This window comes from Aspergillus puulaauensis, chromosome 7 (assembly GCF_016861865.1).
Source record: "Aspergillus puulaauensis MK2 DNA, chromosome 7, nearly complete sequence".
NCBI lineage: Eukaryota > Fungi > Ascomycota > Eurotiomycetes > Eurotiales > Aspergillaceae > Aspergillus > Aspergillus puulaauensis.
The window spans coordinates 2,082,859-2,098,127 of record NC_054863.1 but is presented as its reverse complement, the minus strand read 5'-3'; the positions used below and the strand labels follow the sequence as shown (position 1 = coordinate 2,098,127).

The window sequence follows — 15,269 nt, the reverse complement described above, 5'->3', positions numbered from 1 at the left end:
GCGGAACAGACATTAGCCGCGGTCACCTCTTCCCCACGCGTCCCACAATGCAGACGTATGGGGGTTTAGTGGCAATTCAATTGAGGGGACATGGAGAAGACAACCATAGGGGAGAAAGCTTGGTATAATAGTATTTGATTTGGAGTTGGACTGGATTAGATGTGGGTTCTGCGGATAAAACAAATCCAACATTCATGACCTGCATATGCCCCCCACATCAACAGTTCTGAAGTATGCATGGCACCATAGTATAGCACATATTTACGAAGTGCTCGGACGGCAGTTGAATGTAATAATATTAATATGTGGATGTATTATGTTAAGTATGATAGGTAACTATAATACATGAAAATACCCCAACCTCGCTCTTCAACATACTCCTTCGTCAAGTTACGATGGTGCCATCGCTTGCAGAGGTGCTGCTTACAGGTTGTCACCAACGGTATCAATGATGTTGCCGACGGGATTACCAAGCTCAGGCGCCAAACCCTTAACGATACGGGCAACCTGAGGGGCCAGACGAATGAGAACAAGCCCGGTTCCCTTGCCGAACACAACAAGGAATTCCTCGGAGTGAGGCCCAAGTTCCTGGACAATCTGGGTAACATGGATGCCAGTGGCAATGACAGTGCCGACAGCAGTTTCGAGGTGGAGGCCAGCGATAGCCTTGCCAAGAGCACCAGGAATCTGAACGGGAAGATCGTTTCCATCCAGGCCATGGACGTTGAAGTGGTCGAGCTGGTCACGCTTGACGTTCAGGCCAAGAGACTTCACGATCTGGCCGACAGGGTTGTTAACAGCGTTCAGGCCGAGAGTGGCACCAGCTCCGCGTAGGAGGTCAGCAATCTCGGGAGCGAGCCGGACGAGGAGGATGTGGGAGTCTTCGCCAACAATGGTGAGGATGCAGTCGATGATAGGTCCGAGGTCGGCAATAAGGTCACCAAGAGAAGCAGCGTCGCCAACAACCTCACCCACTGAGTCGCTGAGGCTCACACGGCCGGAGAGAAGGTTGTAAACGTCTTCGTTGACCTGGACGAGGAAGTCCTCGCCATCAGCGCCAGTAACAGTGAGAAGGCGGTTGACCTGAGGTCCAAGATCCTGCACCAGGTGTCCAGTCCCATGGCAGCGGCCATTCTCGCAGTCTCCGGGTGTGGGAACGGAGGTTGGAGGGGCAGTAGTAGTGCCCGTCTCCTCGGGAACAGTGTCTGTGGAGGTAGCGGTGTTGGTATTAGTAGAGCTCCAGGTAGCAGTGCTGGTCTCCTCGGGAACAGTGGCAGTGGCCGTGGCCGTGTTGGTGCTAGTAGAGGTCTCCTCTGGGTAAGTACTAGGTGTAGGCTCGACGAGAGTCCCACCAGTAGAAGCGGGCAAGGTGAGAGTGAGAGTTTCCTCCACGCAAGTGCAGTCGTCATGCCGGGCATTGAGGACGACAGGACTGGCCATGGTGCAGGCAGCCCAGGTCAGGGCAGTGATCAGAGAAGCCTTCATCTTGGGTATCTCTCAAACGCTGATGGTAGATGAAGAAAACAGGGCAAATAAAATCAGATAAAAGAACGGACTTGGGTCGGAACGATCGTCAAAAGAGTGACAAGAGGTGGGAAACAAGCTGCTTTCGCGAATGAATGATCGATGAAGATAGGCGGGACAGAGAAACTTCAGGCCGATACTTATACTCTTCAACGTCCTGGCCCCTTAGACTTTCGTTGTCTTTGACCAGGCCCAGGCCCCCGAGAGGGAGGTGCGCCCCGCCGCGACAGAGCTGTCTGTTCCCAGTCATTTGGCAAGACTGGTCAGTGGCCACCACTAGTCGGCAACTTGCACCAAGGAGAACAACCTCAGCACCAGGAGCACTAGCATCCCAGTCTTCTTTCATTCAAACCTTCGTTCCTGAGTCGAACAACCTATCAGAATCGCAGCACCGATGGGCCTCTGCGAGATTTCAACCTAACACATGCAAGCTCTCGTCTTTGAGTTTCCCGTCTGAGGTACCCGTGAGCACTCGGACTATAGCACGGAACTTAACGCCTTTCAACGACGATAAGGACCACTCATAAGGCAATCAGCACGGGTCCACCGCCGCTCAATGCCCAGACTGGTGCATGGATAGTGTTGTTTGTTCTCCAGAAAAGGATTAGCAGGGTTTGAATGGTGGGACAGCCGCACATATCCAAATCTTAATCCTGAGTTCCTTTGTGCCGAGGATCTGCACGTTAGCAACGACTATTGATAAGTGGCGCATGGTTGATCGGGGATTGGCTGGCACTGTTTCCTGGCACTGGTTCGAACTTCCAAGTTTTGCGACTCATCAAATTTCGCTGCTCAACCGGGTGAACGGCTGAATTCTCCAGGGATTAAATATCAAATTGCTCGTTTGACCGTGCCGCTTGTTATTCTCCTGGTTTTTATTTTTATTTTTATTTTTTTCATTTGGGCCTCATGAGTGCGGCGATTGGTCACAAAAGTTGGGAGTTGGAGGATGCGGCCAAGCCTAAGTAGCCTCTGTTCTCGTTCCCTAGTGCTCACAGGTTTGGAGTCATCCTCTGCATAAAGTTTACCCAGGGGTAAAGAGTAAACGAGTGGAGATGAAAAGTACTTTGTCAGGCTCTGCGGTGTGGTCTCCAGAAGTTCTCGCCATTTCTTCAGAAACTCAACCACTGAGGGTCATAGAGCAAGGGGAGGCGCGGGCTTAGCCTTGCGAGGAGGAGGCCCTCTCCCTGGACCCCAATATCTTGGGCCGTCACCGTTAGGTTGTGAAAAGTCGCGGCACTGGGGATTATTATAGTCATCCACAGTGCCCATCGGCCACATGGGGATCATGCAAATTTCGTGGTCACCGCAGCCGCTACAGTCTTTCCATGTAGTCCAAGCGAGATAGTTCATAAGACTCTGGACATGATCGACGACGGAATCGTACTCTGTGCAACTAAATGCTTCCAGTAGCGTCCCACAGACAGTGCGCGATACTGAAAGCACCGCGTCGGCTGCGGTAGTCGTGGTGGATACTGAACTTCTAACAAACTGCTTTGAGCACCTCTCCACCTCGAGGGATGCGTTGCGTCGGTCATAGTCAATGAATGGAGTAACCATGTCCTCGATTTCATCCTGCAGCTGCTGAAGCGTCGAGGCCTGACCCGATACCAGGAACCGTAATCGGGCCCCGTAGCGCTCCACGATCATGTCCGCCACGGCTTGCCAGTTAGCTGATGGCCCGCTAGCATCATGGTTCATAATCAATGCATCCAGGTCCTGCTGCATAGGCACCAACTCATCTGCAGGAATATGTTCCAGTCGGGGGTGAACATTCTTTCCGTTCGCAAACAAATCCAACCCGTAGTCAAACGCAGTCACAAAGTGGTCGTAATTTAGGGCCACCCTATCTCCACCAATGTTCCAGTACCGAGATGCCACTGCAGGAAGCCACATGCGCCCAGCGTGCATCCCAATATCACCACCTGGCTTGTTTCCGCTTGGTCGGACGCGAGCCACCTGCTGCACCTCGAGATTGGAAAAGTCACATAGGATGATCTCAAAACCTGCTTCCATGCGAAGCAGTCCGTCCAAACGTCCATTCCACCTGTCTTGAACCATGCGACAGAATAATTGGGCTCCTTCTCGCTCGTTCGACATGCCACCTCTATCATCCTTCAATTTATCCTGATACAGAATTCGGTCCTGGGTATCCATTGTGCCATTCGCCGTCTTGCCGGCAGACATACCATCGACGTACAGCAAACGGAGATCCCTGGCCGCCACATATGTGTGCAGGTATCCGTCTTCTGCCTCCGCCTGCGTCGGCTTCCCCATGACCTGCTGCGATTTGTCTTGCAATGGCGGTGGCGGACCTGGTCTTCCAGGTCCTGGACCTCCCGGTTCCCCATCTCCAGGCGGAGGATTATGAGGAAACGGGTGAGTAAAAACAAGGGCGTGTTCGGCTTCAAAAGCCAGCCATTCAGGCCCTTGGACGGGATCTGAGAGCCAATCACCGTGGTAAAGCTGCGTCCCTTCCGGCACCGTAGCGAGGAAAAAGGACATGCCATTATGGTTCAACGACGATCCCCATTGTCGCATAGAGGAGTGGATGGAGTTGAAAATATGATTTGCATTTGGAGGGAATGAATATGAAACCGCGTTTGTAATGAGAGCTGCAATACAAAACTGCAGTCTGGTTCGGTATCCCGACATTGTGGAAGAAATACCAATATTCCAATATACGATGGGAGGCCGACTGAGAAGATCAGATAAGGACGATCACCGAGTCGAGCCGTTCCACATCTTCATATAAGAAAACCGAGTGGGGGCAGCTGAAGTGGATGCCGCGTCATCGGCCGGGTTGTCGACACTATCTTAGAATCTCGGAATTAGTTTTCGAGTGGGATGGGCGATATCGGAACTAACCTGTCAGTCATTGCGCATGAATACGGTATAGATGGGAATAGAAGAATCCGACAAAATGATGGCAAGATCGTAGAGCCTGGAGAAAGCTGTCATTGCTGTGATAATCTGGCGATCCTCCGTGGAGATTGTATAATTCTGCATTGATGTATGGATAAAAAGCCAAAAATAAAACAACCTTATGAGGCTCGTGGGGCACGAGGGCTGTGTAGACTGGAGATTCTAACTTGACATTTTCTCCACTCCTCAACTCCCAGTCTACAAACAACTACAACCAAGGCACCAGCCATTGTCACATCGCGTCATCCTCCAACCGTCTCGTCTCATTCGCGGGGAGAAAGAGAGAGAATAAATATGCGGCCCCTTCTCCTAACATTTGACGCGTTCAACACACTATTCCACCCCCGCCAGCCCGTCCCAGTCCAATACGCCGCCGCGGCCTCATCATTCAACGTCCACGTCTCGCCCTCCGCCCTCCAATCTGCGTTCCGCGTAGCATTCAAAGCACAATCTGCTTCGCATCCAAACTACGGCCGCGACCTCGCTCTACGTGGTGAATATGCTGGCCCACCGCAATGGTGGGGGGACGTGATACGGGGAAGCTTTGCCCGCGCCCTTTCCGAGTCAGACCATAACAGAAATCCAACTGGAAAAACGGAGGCGAATAAATATGAGGTTCCCGATGCACTTGTTCAGGATCTACTCGATCGCTTTGCAAGCGCAAGGGCTTATAAATTGTACGATGATGTGGGCCCCTTCTTTCGAAAAGTAAGAGCGCAACTAGAAGCGAGTCAAAGGGGGAGAAAGGTCGTTGTCGGCGTTGTTTCAAACTCGGATGACCGTATATCGTCTGTCCTGGAATCACTGGGTGTTTCGGTGCGTGATGCGAGGGCGGGCGAGGAGAAGACGAGGCAGGGACATGACTTACCGGGGTTTGAGGAGGAGAGAGAGAAGGCTACACAGGCGAAAGGAAGTTCCAGTCCCTTGCAAGCCCAGGAAAGGAAGGATCTCGACTTCATCCTTACCAGCTACCAGGTCGGTGCGGAGAAGCCAGACCCGCTGGTTTGGGATGTGGCGCTGCGTACCGCGCAGCAGTTGCATGCTGAATCTGAGACTGTTGGTAATGCAGGGGACTGGGAGCGTATCCACGTAGGTGACGATTACGGCAAGGACTACCGTGGTGCAACGAATGCTGGGTGGAAGGCGTATTATCTTCCTCGTGAAGATGCTGAAGCAGCTACTCATGTGCCAGAGGGTACAAAGACGATCAATTCGTTGTTAGATCTTCTATCAGAGTTGGAGAGCAAGTGACTTTAGGTAACGAGTCCATAGATGTAGATACAAATGTAATATACCATCAATAATTAGAAGATAACCCAAGGTATGTGTGTACTCCTATCCTAACGCCGGCTTAAACAAAACGCTTAATTCGTCAATTCTTCATCCCACTGTCCCGTTCCTCCCAGGGCGCCCAGTCGGTTGCCCGCATGCTTGTTCAGCAGCGCAGTAATGTTGGATCCGCGGTTACGGTGTTGCGTCCGTAGCTGCCTCTCGCGCTCTCGTTCGCGCGCTGCGGTATAGTAGTTGACTGAGCCCTTCTTGGCTACCGATGAACCAGGAGCCTTAGTAACCCCACGAGATGATTCAGAAGCAGAACTAGACGAAGACGATGTCGTAGTCTTCCGCAAAATCGGTGGCTTGAATCCGAAAGAAGTAGCCTTGTCGCTGGCAGCGCCTGTGTGGAAAGCGAGCCGGGTGTTGGAGGAAGCAGACGTCGCAGAATTCGACGATGCTTGTCGAAGCAGAGCAAGGCGGTCCACGACCGGCCCTCGCGTACGGCGTGGATGGCTGAAGCCTACAGATGCTTCCCGTTCTCGACTAGTTACTGCGGGTTCTTCTGCTTCGTTGTCGTTGACATGCTGCTCGCCCTCATCGTCCTCGACTGAAGCGTCCTCGTGAAATGAATCATATTCAGGCCGTTCGGTCAGGAAGGAGAGGGTGTCGCGGATTTCGGCAAGAGTGGCTGGCTTCTTCGACATCGCGCTGGCAGGTTTCCGGCGGAGGTGAGGTGGAGGTCGGTTGTTGGCATCCTCAGCGGCAGGTTCCAAGGGCCTTTTTCTCTTGTTGCGTTCTCCCTCTCGTCCAGTATCGGTCTGCGTCTCTGCAGCTCCATCTTGAGATGAGAGTGCATCCTGGGTAGAGCCCTCTTGTTCGTGGCCCAAGAAATCTAGGCTAACGTCATCGTCATCGTCGCGATCTTCAATGGCCTTAAAGAAGGCCGCCTTCTTGGGATTCTCAGCCAATTCTCCGACCTTTCCATCGGCAAGAAGAGCATTGCGCATTCGGGCGAACTCTCTTTGCTTCTGTCGTCGACGCGCCAACATCTCGTCATCCGAATCATCCAGGTCAAAGTCATCGTCATTACCCCGTCGTCGGCGAAGTGCGCCTGTTGTGATGTCCTTTAACAGCTTTGCCACATCTTTTTCGTCTGCATTTCTTTGGTGAAGCCTATACAAGAGTTAGTGTGCATCGGGGTATAAAGGATATGTGGACATACGCATTCAGAGCAGCCAGCTGTTTCGCATCGACCCTTTCCCGGCTATTGTCATTGATCATCTCTCTATCAAGTGCGTTCTCTTCATCGTCCGCGTCGTCATCGCTTGCGCCTCCGAGACCAGCATATTCATCATCAGATTCCTCGGCAGCGTCCTCCACCACATCTTTTGCCTTGCTCTTCTTGCGGTCAAACAGCTCGTTCTGCTTCTTAGATTTCTTCGAGGCTGTCTTCATCACGTCGAATGCACTCGCATCGATTTCAAAATCACCCTCCTCTTGTTCATCTTCCTCCTCTTGTTCCTCAACAGCAGACAGTTGTGGGGCTTTCCCACGTCTTAAATTCTTCATGCCCCTCGCTGCAACTGGAGATTGGTTCCGATCCACGATAACAGTCTCAATAGTCGATTGCGGAGGAGTACCTATAAATCTCTTGTGGGGATCGAATGGTGAGAGAACAAACCCAGCATCTTGGGTTGGATCTGGGATCTGGGACATCTGAGATACACTTCGAGCAGCAGGGGATTCGGGAGCTCGAGAATCGGCCCGCCAATATCCGAACGGTTCCGTAGATGCACCGCGTAGTTCCTGGCTGTCTTTGATGATGGATGGAGAGTTCGGCTCCTGCTGCGGGCTCATTGCGACAGGTTCGGGTAGTGATAGAGGTATAGTTGAAGGGCCTTGGTGGCTCATATCTTGGCTCATGTCCTGGCTTGGAGCCAATGTGCCTGCAAACGCCTGCGTTAAGCTCATTGTGGCCTCGGAGGGTTTGACAGGAATGCTAGGTCGCTCCACTGAATTCACAAACGGATTGATCGGTTTGGCGGGTGTCTTCGGTGCCTGGTCTGCCTCCTCGTCCTCATCATCGCTAACGACCCGAGTGCGTCTCTTGCGTCGTTGAGTTGGTATATCAGTTGCCTCCAATGGGGGGTTGGTTACAGTCTCATCTTCAGACTCATCATTCTCATCTTGTTCACCAGCTTCTGAGTCAATCAGGTTCTCTTGGTTGTCAGCTTCGGCCGCCTCGCCCTCCTCCCCGTCCTCCATTTCTTCGTCATCCAGTTCCTCGTCCTCCTCAGGGTCTGCGTCACCCTCGCCCTCACCTTCACCTCCATCTTCCGAACCGGATAGTTCAAAATCGCTGTCATCGTCATCGTCGCCACCATTTTTGCGTTTGGCTGCTGCACGTTCCTGCTTTGCAATCGCTTCACCTTCTTGTCGCGCTTTTTCGACAAGGTTCTCCACTTCGTCTTCAAAGGCAGCACGTTCAGCGGCGGTCTCAATGACAATACCTTTAGCTCTAAGCTCTTCTATTCTTTCTCTTCGCTCTTTCCCTGCTTGTTGTTTCGCTTGATACAGTAGATTTGCGGAAAGCTCAGCCGAGTTCATCGTAGATTTCCGAGACGGTGATATAAGTTGTGCAAGGGCTTTCAACTTGAACATAGATGGGGGTTCTTGAACGTTCCGTGCTGGGAGGTTCTCAAATGCTGCAATTCGTCGGCACTTGGCAGGTGAGGTGATGATTTCTAGGTCATCGTCCGAAGAATCGTCCTTTTGATGCCGAGCCACCTGTTCGCGAGAGAGTCGAACACGGGCGGGTGCTACTCTGACTGGCAACTTTCCTTTCTTGACGTTCGATAATTCGGTGTTTGATTTAGTGGTCTGGTCCTCCGTTACCTTTGTAGGTGATTTTTGGACTGCCGAACTCATAAGCTCGTCAAGTGTTGGTAAGTTCTCCTCCTGCTCCTGCTCCTGCTGCGTCTTAGTTGAATCATCCGCTGGCGGAATAACAGGAGAAGTTTGAGGCGTTTCTTTGTCCTTGTGCGCCTCGACATCTGAGGAATGCTGTGACTCTGCGGTTGTCGAGGAGTTCTCGCCAGGTTGCTCCGGCGCAGTCTGTCCCTGAGGTTGCATAAAGTTGAACCGAGCAAAGAAACTCTCCTTCGTAATTTTCTTCTTTGTCTTAGCCTCATGAGCCAATTGCATGTTCCTGCTCATTCTCTGCGTCTCACGACTCATCTCCTCGAGGGCCTTCTTCCCGGCTTTCCGTGCAGGACGCGGCTGTTTGGCTGCTTTCTTTCGACCAGAGTTGTCGTCGTCTGCACTCTCGTCATCGGTAAACATATTGGAGTTGTTAGCCGTTTCTCGCTCCTTGGCCTTCGCTGCCTTCTTCTCCGCTTCAATCCGCTCTTTCTCCTCACGCTCCTTACGCTTCTTTGCAACAAGTTCAAGAAACCGGTGGTTACGCTTCGGCGCCCCCTCCTCATCTCCTGAATCGACCGCTTCTCTCTGTTCTTCGTCGTCTTTCTGCGATTTGGTGGGGGAAGACATGAACAATGGAGAATAAGAGCGCGCGCGGGACAGCGACCTAATCGAATCTCCATCTTCATCACGCGTCACTCCCGCGTTTTGAGCCCTCTGTCGCGGTCCAGCCGCAGGGAGATCATCATCGGACGAAACAGCCTCATCATCTGCTGAATCGCGACGCGTATCGTTCTGCCCTTCTTTCTCAGCTCGGAAGGTCTTGGAGACCCGTTCGAACGCAGATTCTGCGGGAGGTTGTGTGGTCGATTTTCCGTGGTTATCTGTAGCACCGCCCTGCAGACGCGCGGCCATACGGCCTCTAGGCATTATAATGTCCTCATCTTCGTCTCCCTCGTCATCATGGTCCGAATCCATCGCGAACGCTCGCGTCGTAGGGTTTGTGTTGGTTTTTGGTGGTGAATTGGAGGAAGTGGCGTTCTTATTTTGCTTAACGGCGTTTTCGGTTTCGGAATCTGAGTCGCTATCGAAGGCCGCGAGCATGGCCTTGATCTTTCTCCCAGGAGTGAGCATCTCCGGCGAGTTGGCTGCCGCGGATGCGGACCGCGTCGACCGTGGGGTGGATGGGGCCGACATTATGAAAGGTCGGGTTTGGCTAAAATTGAAAAATGGGTATTAATTGGGTTACAGGGACATTTTATAAGTTCAATGGAGGGCATAAAGTTGAGGAAGGTAGGTATGCTGTTGAAGGCTGTCACTTTGTTCCACTTCCACCGCTGCAAATCCAGGGCGAGAATCCAACGCGGACGCGCGCGATCGCGTCGCTATCACACGTGATAATTCTTATCTCCTCATAGCCTCAGGCATCAAATCTTTACATACCTTATGGGTGGCCCTACTGCGGTGGGCGCCCATTTATCTCTAAATGAGAAAAGAATAGCCAAAATAGTAGTATTTTCTTTTTATAATAATACAGATAAGACACACCAAGCTCGAACGCCGCAAGAAACCCATCCCTTAATAAATATAGGAAGCGTCAGAAACCTGCGCCTCATGCTTCACCGTCTAAGTCACGGTTGGTATTCGAAATAAGCCGTATAAAAATGGTAATAGGAAAACAGATTGGAATATATTTTCGTGTGTTCAAATTTTTAAATCTCGATGTCAATGTCAAGGTCCAGAGCTGCAATGTTTTCATCGTCCATGTTGCGATGGCGGATCTTTGCACCACCTTGGGATTGCTTATTTTGCGAACTAGACGGCGTGCCACCAGGTGTGTTGGCTTTCGGTGTACCAGAGGCAGGTGTTACGCTGCGACTATTGTTATCTTCCGCTTTAGGCGTTGACCCATTGACATCGTGGTGAGTTTTTGCGAGAGTTTTGACACGTAAGAAAGGGTTGATGGTAGCTTCGCCACGTGCAGCGGCCGCGGCGGCTTTCCGACTGGCCTTCCGCTCCTCTAATTGTGCACGGCGAACGTTCTCGTAGTTGAGCTTTTGGTTCCGCAGGTTCAGTTGAGCCAAACGTTCGTGCTCGGAAAGTTTCTCTGCACGAGGTTTGGCATTGGATCCGAATGCGAGTTTCGGGGCTTGGTTGGCGAGTTCGCGTTGCAATCTCTCTACCTCATCATTATCACCGATTTCTTGGGCAAGTTTCAATTTCTTCTCAATGTCGACTCGTTTGAAGAACGTCGTCTTAGAGTCTGAAGACCCCTGTTTGCGTAGCTTCTCGTTCAATTCCTCGTTGGTAAATTTGTGGTTGATTAAACGATTGATGTCCATTACTTTCTTGGTAAGCTGGGACTGAGTCGGCATCTTGCAATCTTCAACAGTCATTACCTGCCGGTACCTGTTAAATTCGGCCTATAGAGTAATTAGTTGAGGGTTAAAGAGCGGGTCATTGCAACAACCTACATCTGTAAAGGGAGAGTCGGAGCAAGCAATGAACGGAAACGAGCGTGTAGTTTTTCCATGCGCTAGGACGGCGTACTGGTCTGTAGTAAATGACCGACCGTTCGCTCCCTCCAAAGCGTATTTTTTCCCTTCCTCGATTTCTAGGAGAGTCAGCAGCTTCCCGCAAATAACAGGTAATAAGAACGTACTTGTAACCAATGCAAGCCGATACTCATTGACACCGCTACTGTTTGGTCCAACATTGAGACGGACATAGCACCCAGTCATGGCGGCTTCGAACCCAGGATAGAAACAAACCTGTGCAAAGTTTGTTCTGCCGATACGCACCCGTTGAAAATCGCGAATATCAGCTGGAGGGTCATCTTTAGGTGGTGTTGGCGAGCGTTCACGGTTATCCCATTCAACCTCGCTGTCACCTTCTGCATCATCGTCTGAGACTCGTGATCTCGACTTAAGGTCCTTTGTCATCGGATCCCGACGGCGTAATTCGTCACGCTTGCCCTTCTGCTCTCGCTGCCGCTTGTACGCCTCGATTGCCTCTGAAGCCTCGCCGACCCTACGACCTCCAAGCGTTGTCTTTTGCCGAGAACTCTTGCGGTGGCCTTCGTCCAGGCTTGCAGCACTTGCTTTGCGCTTGTTTTTCTTTGCTTTACGAGCTTCTTCCCTCTCTCGTGAAGCCAACAAACGGCGAAGGGCGAGATCCTGGTTGTGGCGGTCTACCTCTTGCGCACGTTCGGATAAAAGCTGTTCCCTCTGAATCTCGGGCATCGCCATGATATCTTTCTTGTCCTGTGCCGAATGGTACAGCTTGTCGTAGGGGTAAAGCGGGCCCTCATCGTCAACTCCTGCGTCCGAGCCCTCAGAATCAGATGCTGCCTCTGATTCAGACATGCTAGCTGAGTTGAGAGAATCGGCGGCGGATCTGGTGTTGGGACAGGTCCCGTTAGTTCAAGTCTAGGACAACACAAACATTTCAAGTGTGGTATCGCAAATGAGTCCAAACGTACATTTCTCCATCTTCCTCCTCATCATCACCTCTCCGCGACTTTCGGGGACGACGAACGGCTTTCGCAGTGCCTTTTCGGGCCATTGCTGACGTTGGTTCGGGAGACCGTGGTGAGGTAGAGCGAGCAGGAGATGCGGAAGAGAGCTTGCGAGGAGGGGGAGAGGCCTCTTCATCTGAGGCGTCATCACCCGCCAGGGCGAGCAACTCGGCGTCAAGGTCATCAGCCATTGTGAATGTGTTGCGGTCGAAAAGCCAGCCGGCTATTTAGCGTGTTGTGTTACAAATCACGTTTCGAATAGCACAATGCCTTCTCAGCCAAGTGAAAGTCGCGAGTCCAGGCAGAAAATTCCCTCTTAAGACTTGAGACAGGAAAAATGAACGAAGGGCCCCCCTGAGAAGCTGTCGCAAAGAGTGTAAAAGGTCGTCGGTGGCGAGACTCGAGCGAGAGCGAGAAAATGAGAGAACGCGTATATAAAGACACAAACAGTTAGAGCAGAAATCGTCAATCTAAAGTATAGCAGCAGACAGTGCTGGTGCGCGAAAGAAACCGGTGTGTGAGAGTGGCGGGTTGAAAGACTGAAGTCCGAAGTGACTGCCAGAATTCACTCTTGGACGATTATTGGGCCCAGAATGACGTCCGGTCCAGGGATGGCGCGCCGAGCCGAACTCGACTCTAGAGGCGCGCGGCTGTTTCTTCTCATCAGCCCACTCCGGCTTCGGTCTCTTGCTTGCTTTCCTCATCATTGCTTTTATTCGCGGCTACCAGAGTATGAATTCCTTGACAGCGGTTCGGAGGTGCTATTCGCCCTCTTGCTGTAGACCAACAGCTCCTCTATTGCTAGATTTTCTCGCACCATCCGCCCTCCGCCGACAATATCACGCATCCCCAATCTACAAATCCGCCGAATCCGAGTCAAGTCCCGAATCCCCAAAGCCGAAGTATGTTCTGAATAAAAGGCAACGAGAGTTTCTCGATAGCGCGCTACGAGTCAACCAGGCTGGCGAATTAGCTGCAACGCTAATTTATACCGCCCAAACGCCGCAAGTCGTCCGTTCGCATCCACACCTCCGACCGTTGATGAAGCACATGTACGACCAGGAGGAAGGCCATCTCACGACATTCAACGAGAAAATTTCCAAGCATCGAGTGCGCCCGACGGCGATGTACCCGGTTTGGGAAACTGCAGCGACTTTTCTGGGCTGGTCGACGGGTGTCATGGGACGAGAGGCAGCGATGGCCTGTACTGAAGCTGTGGAAACAGAAATCGGCTCACATTACAACGATCAAGTTCGGGAAATTTTGTCGTGGGAAGCCGAGGCGCACAGTCGTGGAGAGGAGCTGGATGATGAGCTGAAGGAGATGCTCACGACTTTTCGAAGAATCCGGGATGAGGAACTCGAACATCTAGACCATGCTGTTGAGAACGATTCCAAGGAGGCACGGCCATACGATCCCCTTGTCAATGCTATCCGACTCGGGTGCAGAGCGGCCATCAAGATCAGCGAAAGAGTATGATTGGCAAAATAAATCCTGAACGGGTTACCAACATTGTATATTATAGGTTTACCATAACTTGTACCATAGGGGATTCCATCTTGGAGCTTAAGCGGATCGTCGCTGTATTTTGAACAAGTATCTATGTATTTTTTGATCTAGCAAGTATGGGTATATATATAAACAATCATCTTGTCTCTAATTCTGATTCTCCTTCTCCAAGTAATCGAGGAAGTTTTTCGAGAATCGCGCCACCTGCTGGTAGACCTCCTCAAAGCCATTTGCCCCGCCATAATAAGGGTCCTGGACTGCCTCTCCACCACCGACTCGTTCGTGTAAGGAACCCCCAGGTCCGTAGTCACCAAAAAGACGCACCTCTGCAACTTTAGCACCAGCCTCAACACTAGCAGCTACTGAAGCAGCGGTTGCGGCCCTGGTGCCTTTGCCACGGGCCACGTGCGAAGCCGTTTTTCCTGACGAAGATAGGACAGAGTTACGCAAATCCAACAGGTCTTCCAAGTTATATTCGTCCATGGCGAACAAGTAATCGAAATTGAGGAAGTCCTCAAGAGTGACCTTCCGGGCGGCGTGGCTGTAATTCCGGATATTATGACGACGGAGTGTGGACATGGTGCGTGAATCAGACGGTTCACCAGCATGGTATGCTGCTGTGCCAGCAGAATCGATATTGCTGATTAGGGGGTGGTTGGCAGCAACATTGCGAAAAACGCCTTCTGCCATTGGAGAACGGCCTGGTGTCGCATTAGTTTTAGGTATATCGCAAAATAAGGGGGGAAAGGGCCATCGTACAGATATTGCCAAGGCAGACGAACAAAACGGTGACCGGCGGGCCATTGGAAGAATTTGGTGCCGTCATTCTATTGCTTTGTCTATATGGACCTGCAACTATGGATTCCTTTGATGGTGAATGCTTGAAGGAGGCGGGGTTTTAGCGCCAGTCTTTAAGTTAGTTATCAGATAGACTCAGAGCCTGAGGCAACACATATTTTCCGCGGTCGCCACTGTGTCGAAGAATCCGATCCTCCTTCGATGGACCATGGTCGCTCTCAACAATACCTGAAGAACGAGGTAACTAAATGAATGACAATGACTAAGAATTGGGTCTTACGGCTGGTTAGCCCATCAGCTGAGTCTTGAGTTACCCAAGCGGGCACTTGAATATAGTGAACTCAGCCTTGTCAGCTGCTACTCTGGAGTTAACGACTGCTTGGTGGATAACTGGATATTCACAAATGGCGTTGCTCTATCAAAGGCTGCGGAAAGTTAACGATACCCCGCTTATTCACCTCGAATGACGACTGAAGCGTACGACAACCTCCGACAGGCAAGTAAGACAGCTGCAGGCTCCAGTATAAGTTAAAAAAAGAACTGCAGGGACAGTCGGACCAAAGATCAAAGAAGATAAAAGGCGAATCATACGCACAGGAAATACCACCGCCACATAGACGTGGCGGTGCAGAGCAGCGCCCGGAGTCAGTGGTTGGCCCAGCGACAGCGTGGGGCTCCTGGTTATCAACCGATCCTTGGTGCGCCAATTCGACGGTTCTTTCCATGGATGGTCGCTGATATTCATTATTGGGTGGGTAGAGATTGTTTCAGGGGATTCTGTTTCACGAACAGCTCAAAAGGA

General features: G+C 51.5%; 7 protein-coding genes across 7 annotated transcripts; 2 read left to right on the top strand and 5 right to left on the bottom strand.

The window, feature by feature from the left end:
• Positions 1 to 423: 423 nt before the first annotated feature.
• On the bottom strand, positions 424 to 1,485 carry APUU_70778S (uncharacterized protein; the record flags this gene model as incomplete). Its single annotated transcript, XM_041695689.1, has 1 exon — positions 424 to 1,485. One exon carries the CDS (start codon positions 1,483 to 1,485, stop codon positions 424 to 426), a length of 1,062 nt encoding a protein of 353 aa, XP_041561394.1.
• A 1,173-nt stretch (positions 1,486 to 2,658) lies between these two features.
• On the bottom strand, positions 2,659 to 4,179 carry APUU_70777S (uncharacterized protein; the record flags this gene model as incomplete). Its single annotated transcript, XM_041695688.1, has 1 exon — positions 2,659 to 4,179. One exon carries the CDS (start codon positions 4,177 to 4,179, stop codon positions 2,659 to 2,661), a length of 1,521 nt encoding a protein of 506 aa, XP_041561393.1.
• Positions 4,180 to 4,743: 564 nt separating this feature from the next.
• On the top strand, positions 4,744 to 5,700 carry APUU_70776A (uncharacterized protein; the record flags this gene model as incomplete). The annotated part of the gene is made up of 1 exon (XM_041695687.1): positions 4,744 to 5,700. The coding sequence occupies one exon, from the start codon at positions 4,744 to 4,746 to the stop codon at positions 5,698 to 5,700; it is 957 nt and encodes a 318-aa protein (XP_041561392.1).
• A 113-nt stretch (positions 5,701 to 5,813) lies between these two features.
• On the bottom strand, positions 5,814 to 9,840 carry APUU_70775S (uncharacterized protein; the record flags this gene model as incomplete). The annotated part of the gene is made up of 2 exons (XM_041695686.1): positions 5,814 to 6,897; positions 6,947 to 9,840. 2 exons carry the CDS (start codon positions 9,838 to 9,840, stop codon positions 5,814 to 5,816), a joined length of 3,978 nt encoding a protein of 1,325 aa, XP_041561391.1.
• Positions 9,841 to 10,355: 515 nt separating this feature from the next.
• APUU_70774S (RNA polymerase-associated protein) lies at positions 10,356 to 12,351 on the bottom strand (the record flags this gene model as incomplete). Its single annotated transcript, XM_041695685.1, has 4 exons — positions 10,356 to 11,066; positions 11,118 to 11,257; positions 11,306 to 12,039; positions 12,125 to 12,351. The coding sequence occupies 4 exons, from the start codon at positions 12,349 to 12,351 to the stop codon at positions 10,356 to 10,358; spliced, it is 1,812 nt and encodes a 603-aa protein (XP_041561390.1).
• Positions 12,352 to 12,892: 541 nt separating this feature from the next.
• On the top strand, positions 12,893 to 13,639 carry APUU_70773A (demethoxyubiquinone hydroxylase family protein; the record flags this gene model as incomplete). The annotated part of the gene is made up of 1 exon (XM_041695684.1): positions 12,893 to 13,639. One exon carries the CDS (start codon positions 12,893 to 12,895, stop codon positions 13,637 to 13,639), a length of 747 nt encoding a protein of 248 aa, XP_041561389.1.
• Positions 13,640 to 13,816: 177 nt separating this feature from the next.
• Positions 13,817 to 14,495, bottom strand: ltpA (tyrosine protein phosphatase LTP1; the record flags this gene model as incomplete). The annotated part of the gene is made up of 2 exons (XM_041695683.1): positions 13,817 to 14,370; positions 14,429 to 14,495. 2 exons carry the CDS (start codon positions 14,493 to 14,495, stop codon positions 13,817 to 13,819), a joined length of 621 nt encoding a protein of 206 aa, XP_041561388.1.
• Between the last annotated feature and the right edge of the window lie 774 nt (positions 14,496 to 15,269).